This window comes from Salpingoeca rosetta, assembly GCF_000188695.1.
Source record: "Salpingoeca rosetta unplaced genomic scaffold supercont1.7, whole genome shotgun sequence".
NCBI lineage: Eukaryota > Choanoflagellata > Craspedida > Salpingoecidae > Salpingoeca > Salpingoeca rosetta.
This window is the reverse complement of record NW_004754927.1, coordinates 363859-372608: the sequence shown is the minus strand read 5'-3', so window position 1 is coordinate 372608 and position 8750 is coordinate 363859. Positions and strand designations below refer to the sequence as shown.

At 56.9% G+C, this 8750-nt stretch overlaps 1 protein-coding gene across 1 annotated transcript in view; it reads right to left on the bottom strand.

Annotated features, from left to right (window-relative positions):
- Positions 1 to 8363, bottom strand: part of PTSG_03117 (uncharacterized protein) — a gene marked incomplete at its 5' end in the record, with an annotated part of 11505 nt that extends 3142 nt beyond the window's left edge. The window contains 18 exons of the mRNA XM_004995646.1: positions 194 to 276; positions 510 to 588; positions 770 to 843; positions 1056 to 1119; positions 1279 to 1472; positions 1706 to 1790; positions 2020 to 2083; positions 2282 to 2334; positions 2511 to 2554; positions 2722 to 2755; positions 2964 to 3095; positions 3307 to 3375; positions 3560 to 6638; positions 6906 to 6943; positions 7156 to 7247; positions 7637 to 7724; positions 7956 to 8029; positions 8255 to 8363. Of these exons, the coding sequence (XP_004995703.1) occupies positions 194 to 276; positions 510 to 588; positions 770 to 843; positions 1056 to 1119; positions 1279 to 1472; positions 1706 to 1790; positions 2020 to 2083; positions 2282 to 2334; positions 2511 to 2554; positions 2722 to 2755; positions 2964 to 3095; positions 3307 to 3375; positions 3560 to 6638; positions 6906 to 6943; positions 7156 to 7247; positions 7637 to 7724; positions 7956 to 8029; positions 8255 to 8363 (4455 nt within the window). The remainder of the gene's footprint in view (positions 1 to 193; positions 277 to 509; positions 589 to 769; positions 844 to 1055; positions 1120 to 1278; positions 1473 to 1705; positions 1791 to 2019; positions 2084 to 2281; positions 2335 to 2510; positions 2555 to 2721; positions 2756 to 2963; positions 3096 to 3306; positions 3376 to 3559; positions 6639 to 6905; positions 6944 to 7155; positions 7248 to 7636; positions 7725 to 7955; positions 8030 to 8254) is intronic.
- Positions 8364 to 8750: the final 387 nt, after the last annotated feature.

The window sequence follows — 8750 nt, the reverse complement described above, 5'->3', positions numbered from 1 at the left end:
TGTGAGAGAGAGAGAGAGTCTCTGTGTGTGTGTGTGTGTGAGAGAGAGAGAGAGAGTGTGTGTGTGTGTGTGTGCACACACACACACACACACACAAACACACACACGGGCACACACAATCACGCACACTGGCACACACTGGCACGCATACAGTTGCCAGGGCAACATCAGTCAGCAAAACGCGACTGCTTACGGCAGCAAAGGCGGCCTGTGCCGATGGGATGATCTGCATAAGCTCTTCCTGTGACAGAAGCGAATAGCGAGCAGTGCCTGTATCTGCAATCACGACGAGGAGGGGAGTAAATGACGCAAATCGGTGAGGGGCGGTAACAGCTGATGAAAAAAGGGGCAAATGTGCAAAAACCACACACACAATTTGAGATAGCCACAGGCGATGATAGACAGAAGCACGCACAGACACAGACACAGACACAGACACACGCACAGATACAAGCACACAACATAGCTCGCGCTGACAACCCAACAACCAGCCGCAATACACTGCCAACCTGTTGTGCGTGGCGGCTCGTATTCTGGGTGGAGAACAGTGGCCAGTACCCGCTCCACCAATTCCGTCGTGTCCGTCGACTGGCGTGAAAACGCAAGCAGGTATGGGGTTGGTGTTGGTTGTGCATGTGTGCGTGCGAGGGTGTGAGTTTGGGGGAGCTGGTTCGCGGTGGAGCAAGATAATCCCACCATAATCCATTCGGCAGCAGCAGCAACAACAACAACAACTTAAACAACAACAACGCCACAGCAGCCAGCTCACCACGGGCAGGGCCGGGGACGGCGCCTCGAGGCCGCAGTGCTGGATCTTCTGCTTGGATGCTGGTGAGTGCACGCCTGGTGCACGGAGCACAAATGGAGCGAGCCGCGCGAGCGCATGCATGGGCGCGGAAGAGAAAGAGTTTGAGAGAGCGCGGGTAAGAGGGCGGGGGAAACGGAGTGGTTGCGTCTCTACGGCCACAAGAACACGCGCACACACGATGGGCAGACGAACAGCTTGTTCACACGCACGCCATCATCAGACATGGCGCGTCGCAGATGAAACGAACCTGCGCCCATGGGGTAGACAACGCGGCGGCGGATGTTGACGGATGGCGGCGTCTTCGGCGGTGCCTGCAGGCATTACAATCAACCCATATTGTGGCAAAGGTCAGCAATACAACACAGAGAGGGAGTGAGAGAGAGAAAGACAGAGAAGGAGAGAGACAGAGACAGAGAGGGAGAGAGACAGAGAGACACGCACGCACAGACACACACACACAATCAGCGTACCACCAGCTGTGTACGAGGCGGGGAAGCAACGGGCGTTGCCAGAGACTGCTCTTGCTGCACTTCATCGTCAGCATTCCCTGGCTGCTGCCCCTCTTGTTGCTGTTGCTGCCGCTGCTGCTGCTGCTGCTGCTGCTGCTGCTGCTGCTGCTGTTGCTGCCGCTGCTGCGGCGATGAAGACTCGTCAACGAGTGGAACTGAAAGGAGGAACAAGAGGAGAGAGGGACAGGGTGGGGGTTAAAGGGTGGCAGGCAAAGAAACATGATTGTGAGTCAATAGCGCATTCTTCACCCCCGCCTCATTTGCGAGGCAACACTCCCTCCTGAAGTACTACTACCCACCCCAAAACTTGAAGTACTACTACCCACCCCAAAACTTCACCGCAATGACAACAGCGACAGCCACATGTTGCATTGCAGCGACGTCTTACTGCTGGCAGGGAGGCGCAGGAGATTCTCTGTTCCGCGGAATCCAGCACCAGGCTCGCGAGGGAGACACGCGCCGATGAACTGGGCCTGTCACGTGCCAGAGCCATGCAGCAGTGCACGACAAATGAAGAGGAGGGGGGTGGAGTGTGTGAGTGTGCGTGTGTGGAGCGTGTATGGTGCGGGTGAATCCATGTTCATGTGGTGTGAGTGTGAGTGTGTGATGGAACATGCAGGACAGGTGAAGGATTACGTGGATCAAGCGCAAACACGCATTGAGTGCTGGCACATCGGCAGACGCAAAACACATCACGCTCACCTTTGAGACGTATCCATCCTCAAGATCAACGTGCGAGAGTTCAAATACTTCCTGTGCCATTGCTCTGAGGACACACACACACACACACACACACACACACACATGGAAATGCGCACGAACACAAGCAAACAATCAAGTATGAGCACGAAAATAGACCCATGGTGATGTCGTGATGTTGTCGCAGACACCCAAAAGAACCCGCGTCAAACGCATTGTCGAGGGTCACAAACGCACATGCACATGCACATGCACATGCACTGACCTGTGTTCCTCGTCTGTTCCATATTGGCCACGGTACCGTTGAATGTGCTTGATCTGTCACAAACACAGCAGCGACGCGGCAAAGACACACAAACAATAGTGGCACAGGCAGCGGTGATGATGACGACGATGAGGTAAGTGCATTGCACACAAGGTTTTAAGACGGAACAACAACGTGAAGATATGTCGGCATGATGCCCACTTGCTGACGGTGGGGAATAATTTCTCACCATGAGCACGAACGGTTCAAGGGAGAGGCGCTGATGTACGGGGTCTGGGCAATAGCAGAAACACGTGAGCTGAAATGCAATGCACAAACACAAGCGTGAACGCCCAAGCACGCGCACAAAAACACGCACACAAGTGCAGACAATCTCATGTGTCATGTGGAAACACACACACACACACATGCACACATGACTGTCTCCCAATGGTGCACACCTGCGTATGCACGGTACACATAATCGAGCCGATGCTGTGGAGCGAGCAGGCGGAAAGGGCCGTAAGCAAGCCAATATGAGTCATGGGAAGAGCGAGGGAGTTTGTACATGTGTGTGCGTGCGCACATCATGTGTACGGTACCACCAGCAAACGTGACAGCCACAGCCACCAACGCACCCACATGACCCACAGCACCACCACCAGCAACACCGACGCCACTATTCTTCGCAAGGCAACGGTACCTCATCGTGGGGATGGTCTGGTTGGACGACGACAAGACCGCGACACAGATCGCGAAAGGAGACAGACCCGGTCCGCCGCACATCAAACGCGTTGAAGAACACCCCAATCTCATCCTCAGACACCCGGAACTCCTGCACACCGTTGCGTGTGTGTGTGTGTGTGTGTGTGTGTGTGTGTGTGTGTGCGTGTGTGGTTGTGAGTATGGTGTGGCATGTGCACCGAACATGCGTGAGTGAATGTGAAGCGGGGCCGATGCACGCAATAGCCACAACAGCCACAGCAGTCACGAGCACCGACAGAACATCGAGACATGCACGCCCCAATCACATGCGCCCAACCCACCCGGAGGAAGAGGTTGTGAAAGCCACTCCTGCTCAGCTCTTCCCTGCCGTCACTGTACACGTTGAATAGCTGCAACAGCAACCATTCAAGCGCCACCAATGGAAGTGAGGCATTCCTGCATCAACAAACGAGCACACACACACATACACGCACTCTCGCATACAAGACACACACACACACCATCGCATACATGCACACACACATGCACACACACCCCCCCCCATCGCATACATGCACACACAGATACATCTACCTCGCGGATGGATGGGTGGGGTGTGGCAATGCACGGGTGCTGGTGCTCGTCGTCACTGCCCATGTCTTCAACCGTTGACCAGACGGCAGAGTCATCCTGCGAAGCCGACATCGCTGCTGTTGTTGCTGGTGCTGCTGTCGGTTGCAGCAGGGATGTAGCGGTGGTGTCATGGGCGCCTGCTGCTGCTGCTGCTGTTGTTGTTGTTGTTTCGCCTGTGGGAACGGCGTGTGCGTCCACTGTGCCGCCAGTGCCCGGGCGCTCGTCACCACCGTGTTCATGTTCGCCAATGACAGGGCTCTCTCCACGCCCACTGCTGTTGCGAACACCACCACTGCGGCTCTCAGCAGGCACGCCACGCACCATCCCTACTGGTGCCCCAGTGGCGGTGTCCATCATGGCTGCGGCTGCGTCAGGTTGCGCTGTGTTCTCTGCGTGCGTGTATGACGAAGTGTCATCGTCGCCAGAGGATGTCAGGGGCAACGATGTGTCCATTTCGGCCGAGGTAACCGCCTCTGCAGGCGCTTCTATTGCCCGTTGTGTTCCCTGCACACCGCTACCTTCAGCGTACTGCTGGTGCTGGTGGTCCAGTTGCTGGTACTGACTGGAGTCACGGGACTCTCCAAGCATGCGTGTGGTGTGTCTTTCCTCTTCTTCCGATGCTTGCTGGTTGTGTTTGTGAGTAAGGGCGCCTGCCGCCAAGTTCGAAATGGAGACTGGGTCTGTCTGCACGGCAACACTTGCAGTTGCAAGCCCTCGAAAGCGTGACGCAAACGATGTGTCACCACGCCCACGGCCACTGCTGCTGCGGATCCTCTCGCCACCATGACCACACCGGCCCTCATCCTCCTCACCCACATAGTCATTATCCTTCTCTTCCGCCTCTCCCTCATCATCATCATCGTCATCATCATCATCATCTTCCTCATGCACCATGGCTCGTTCCTCTCGGCGACCCCCAGCGCTGCTGGCTCTGCTGCGCCGCTGCGTTGCCTTGCTGGTGTGTTCCCCTGCATGTTCACTATCACCTCCATGCCGGCCGTTAGCAGGGCTACATCGGTGCTCTTCAACGTCTTGCTGATGATCAGCCGCATCACCACCACGATCGTCACCATCATCTTCATCAGCAGTAGCAGCAGCAGCATCACCATGAGCATCCACTCTGCCTCCGCCCTCACGCCGGCTTTGGGAGCCATTCTTGTCGTTGCCGTCGCCAGCAAACACCGCAGCTGCGCCCGTGGCATCGTCAGGTGCATTGATGGTCAGGCGTGCAGGAGGAGCAACCGTGCCGTCATCGCTCTGCGTCGATATGGCTGTGTGCTGGCGTGTGCGTACACTGCCCTGCAACCTGCGTGAAAGCGGCGGTGGGGGCGACTGGTGTGGCGGGAACGGTTCAAACACGACGCTGCTGCGGTTGCTGGTGTCGCTGTCGCCATGTCCGCTGCTCGTGTTCTCCTCCGCCTCTGAAGACGAAGCGCTGCGTACACGGGTCATGCCTGCAGGTGCTGTTGAGTGGGCTGTCGCTGTGGCGGGAAGCATCCTACCACCACTGCTTTGCCTCGACGAGGCTGGCTCGTGCGTGTGTCCACCACCTGCACGCTGCGATGACGATGGTACCAATGGCAGCAACGACGGCCCCGTGGTGGCGGTGGCGGCATTTTCGCTCTTACCGCCACTATGCGTGGACGATGGCTTGCGGGGTTTCGTTGTTACCACTGCTCCGCTCTGCTGCTGCTGCTGCTGGTGGTGGTGGTGGTGGTGCGACGCGCGTGTTGGCCAGAACCTCTGCAGTGCCGCAGCAGCAAATGCGCCACCGTGCTGCTGCTGCTGCTCTGCCTGCTTACTGCTGCGACTGGATTCAGTGTGGGCCGCATCTCGCTGCTGGAAAGACAACACCTGCTGCTGTTGCTGCTGCTGCTGCTGCTGGTGTTGGTGGTGTTGGTGGTGGCTGCGCTTTGGATGGGGATGGTGGTGGTGGTGTTGTTGTTGTTGTTGTTGTTGTTGTGGGGACTGTTGTTGATGGCGATGCCGGCGATGCGACTGGCTCGTGAACTTGTGCAAGTTATGGCGGTGCTTGAACTTGTGCGACTTCTTTGCGCGCGAGCTCTTGTTGAGTCCAGACTTGCTGCTTGTCTTGCGTAATGCCGCGCCCGTGAATGTGTCCTCGACGTCGCTGCCGCTGCCAACACCGCCGCCCGCCAGCCCCACCACGCCCTCGCTCGGTTTGATGCTTTTCGCCCGGTGCTCATCATCGCAGCTGTCGCTGTCGTATGCACCGCCACCACCGCGTTGATGGTGATGCGACCTCCACCCCCCACCCTGTGCTGCCAGCTCACACGCGGCCGTGTGCGCTGCGCCCTTCTCCCACACGTCCCTGGCACTGCGGGCGCTTGATGTGCGTGGGCGGCGCTTGCGTTGCAGACCGCTGCTGCCCGAACGTCGCGTCGTCGACCCACTTCCGGTTGTTCCTCCCGTGATTACAGCGTTGCGCGGGGGCGAGCGCACGTCCCCCCGCGCGTCTGCGTGTGCGTGTGTGTTGCGGCCAATGCGAATGGCGGTGGAGATTCGGGGTGGTCCTTTGCTGCCAGAGGGGGGCGTGGTGGTTGGTGGTGCTGGCACGGGTGGTGCTGCAGGCGCTGTGGACGTCGCTGCGGGTGGCTGCATGGAAGCTGCTGTTGCTGTTGCTGTTGTTGTCGCTGTCGCTGTTGGGAGAGCTGGCGGTGGCGGCGATGATGACGACGATGACGACGATGCGACCATGGTGTGCTCGCCATAATGGGCAGGCTGTGCGTGCTGCGGAAGAGATTCGCCAATACGCGCGCCCACGTTGCGGTTGTTGTCACGGTTGCACGCGTTGCTGCTGTTGTCGTTGTCGGCGACACTGCCACCGCGTCTTCGCTCCGTGGTCGTGGAGGCTGCGCGCCCGGGTGTGCCAGGGAGGGTGTTGCTTTCGGACTCATCGTCACTGCCGCCGCCGCCACCACCAGCGCGGTATGGCGGGCTGTCCTCTTGCTCCTCCATCGAGCGGTCGTGCTCACGCTTCGCAGACGCACGCTCTCCGCCGCTGTGCACAACCGTCTCCCTGGAACAGGTGGGTAGGCGTGTGCATGTGTGTGTGTGTGTGTGCGCGTGAGTATGAGTTGATGTGAAATTGTGTGTGTGTGTGTGTGTGAACTTGTGTGATTGCGTTAGCGCAAAATTGAGATTGCCTGAAAGAGAGAGAGAGAGAGAGAGAGAGAGAGAGAGTGTGTGTGTGTGTGTGTGTGTGTGTGTGTGTGTGTGTGCAAGCGCAAGAGAGATTGGCAAGTGCTACAACAGGCGCGTAAATGTGTGTGGACGGCATGCAAACCTGCAAATTAAAGAGGCGGATCGAAGGACGTCGTTTGTCTGACAGACGCGCGCACATGTGCGTGCACGTTTGGTTCGTGTTCGGGGAATGAGTTGAACTGCACGATCACAACAGCCGCCCCTGCTCTTCACGCACACATGCGCACACGCACAGACAGACAGACAGACAGACAGACAGACAGACAGACAGACAGACAGACAGACAGACACACCCACACACATACAACGAGCGACGTGTCCCAGCGTAGCACCTGTGCGAGTGCGCGGAAGGTGGCAAAGTCAATGGCGGGGCGGTTGTCCAGAAGCGCTTCGGCCACGCGGCGCGCAGCAATGGGACTCGGATCTGCACACACGGATGCATGCGTGGTGTTGTGCAATGTGTGTGTGTGTGTGTGTGTGTGCGAGTGTGCGCGCGAGTGTGTGTGCGAGTGTGTGTGCGAGTGGTACAGCAATGGTAGGGCGTTAGGGTGCGTGGGTGTTGCGCGAGAGTGAGTTGTGAGTCTTGACTTGAGTGTGTGATACACAGAGTGAGAGCGGTGTGTGTGTGTGTGTGTGTGTGTGTATGTGTGTGTGTGCGTGTGTTTTCGGGTGTAGCAAAGAGAAACGGTGGGGAGTTGTGTGCGGGAGTGCTGTGTCACAAGTGAGCACTGGATCAGCAGGTGGCTTCAGGTGGTAGCTGGAAGTTCCTGCAGCCAACTGCAACCAAGTATTGGAGTGTGTGCACGTGCTTACATGGATCTTGACGCGCTTGCATAATGTCCAGCACCACGTGGCTGAGCGCCTCGGCATCCAACACCCCTGCGCGGTTCTGGTCATAGAACTGTGCGTGTGCGTGCGTGCGTGCGTGCGTGCGTGTGTGTGTGTGTGTGTGTGTGTGTGTGTGTGTGTGTGTGTGTGTGTGTGTGTGTGTGTGTGTGTGTGTGTGTGTGTGTGCGTGCGTGTGTGCGTGTGTGTGTGCGTGTGTGTGTGTGCATGTGAGCTGGGGTCAGCGTGACAATAACATCACTGTGGTATGTCAAGCGTGTGTTGTTTCGTGCAGATGGCAACGTACGTTGAAGATGAGGCCGCATCGCAGCTCAAACCAGGTGCCCTCATGAGGAGTTGTGCTGTGAATGCAGCCAAGCCCTGGCATCGCACGAGCACGGTGCAGAGAAGGAGAGGGGAAGCCAGTCAGTGTACCAGGCAGACAAACAAATGGACGAGTGCACAGGCAGGCGGGTGGGCGCGTGCACACACGCACACACGCACACACGCACACACACGCACACACACACACATACGCACACACACACATACGCACACACACACACACTCACACACTCACACACACGCAAACACATTACCCCTCACCAAGCAAAAAGTCAATGAGGCTGATGCCAAGCCGGCTTTGATCTCTGGTGAATGCTCGATAGTAGTGGGGTCTGGGAAAGGCCAGTGGGGAGGGCAGGCAGGGAAACATGAGCGCGCATGTATGAGTGCATGTGTCTGAGACAGTGTGTGCGTGTCTGTAGTGTATTCACAAAAGAGCACAATTCATGCACGACAATGCTTGACTGGGTGTAAGCTCTCTCTCTCTCTCGCGCACACACACACACGCACGTACGCAATAGACCCACACGCAATAGACGCAATAGACACACAACAACAACAACAACAACAACAACAACAACAACAACAACAACAACAACAACAACAACAACAACAACAACAACAACAACAACAACAACAACAACAACAACAACAACAACAACAACAACAACAACAACAACAACAACAACAACAACAACAACAACAACAACAACAACACAACAACAACACACAACAACACACAACACAACAACAACAC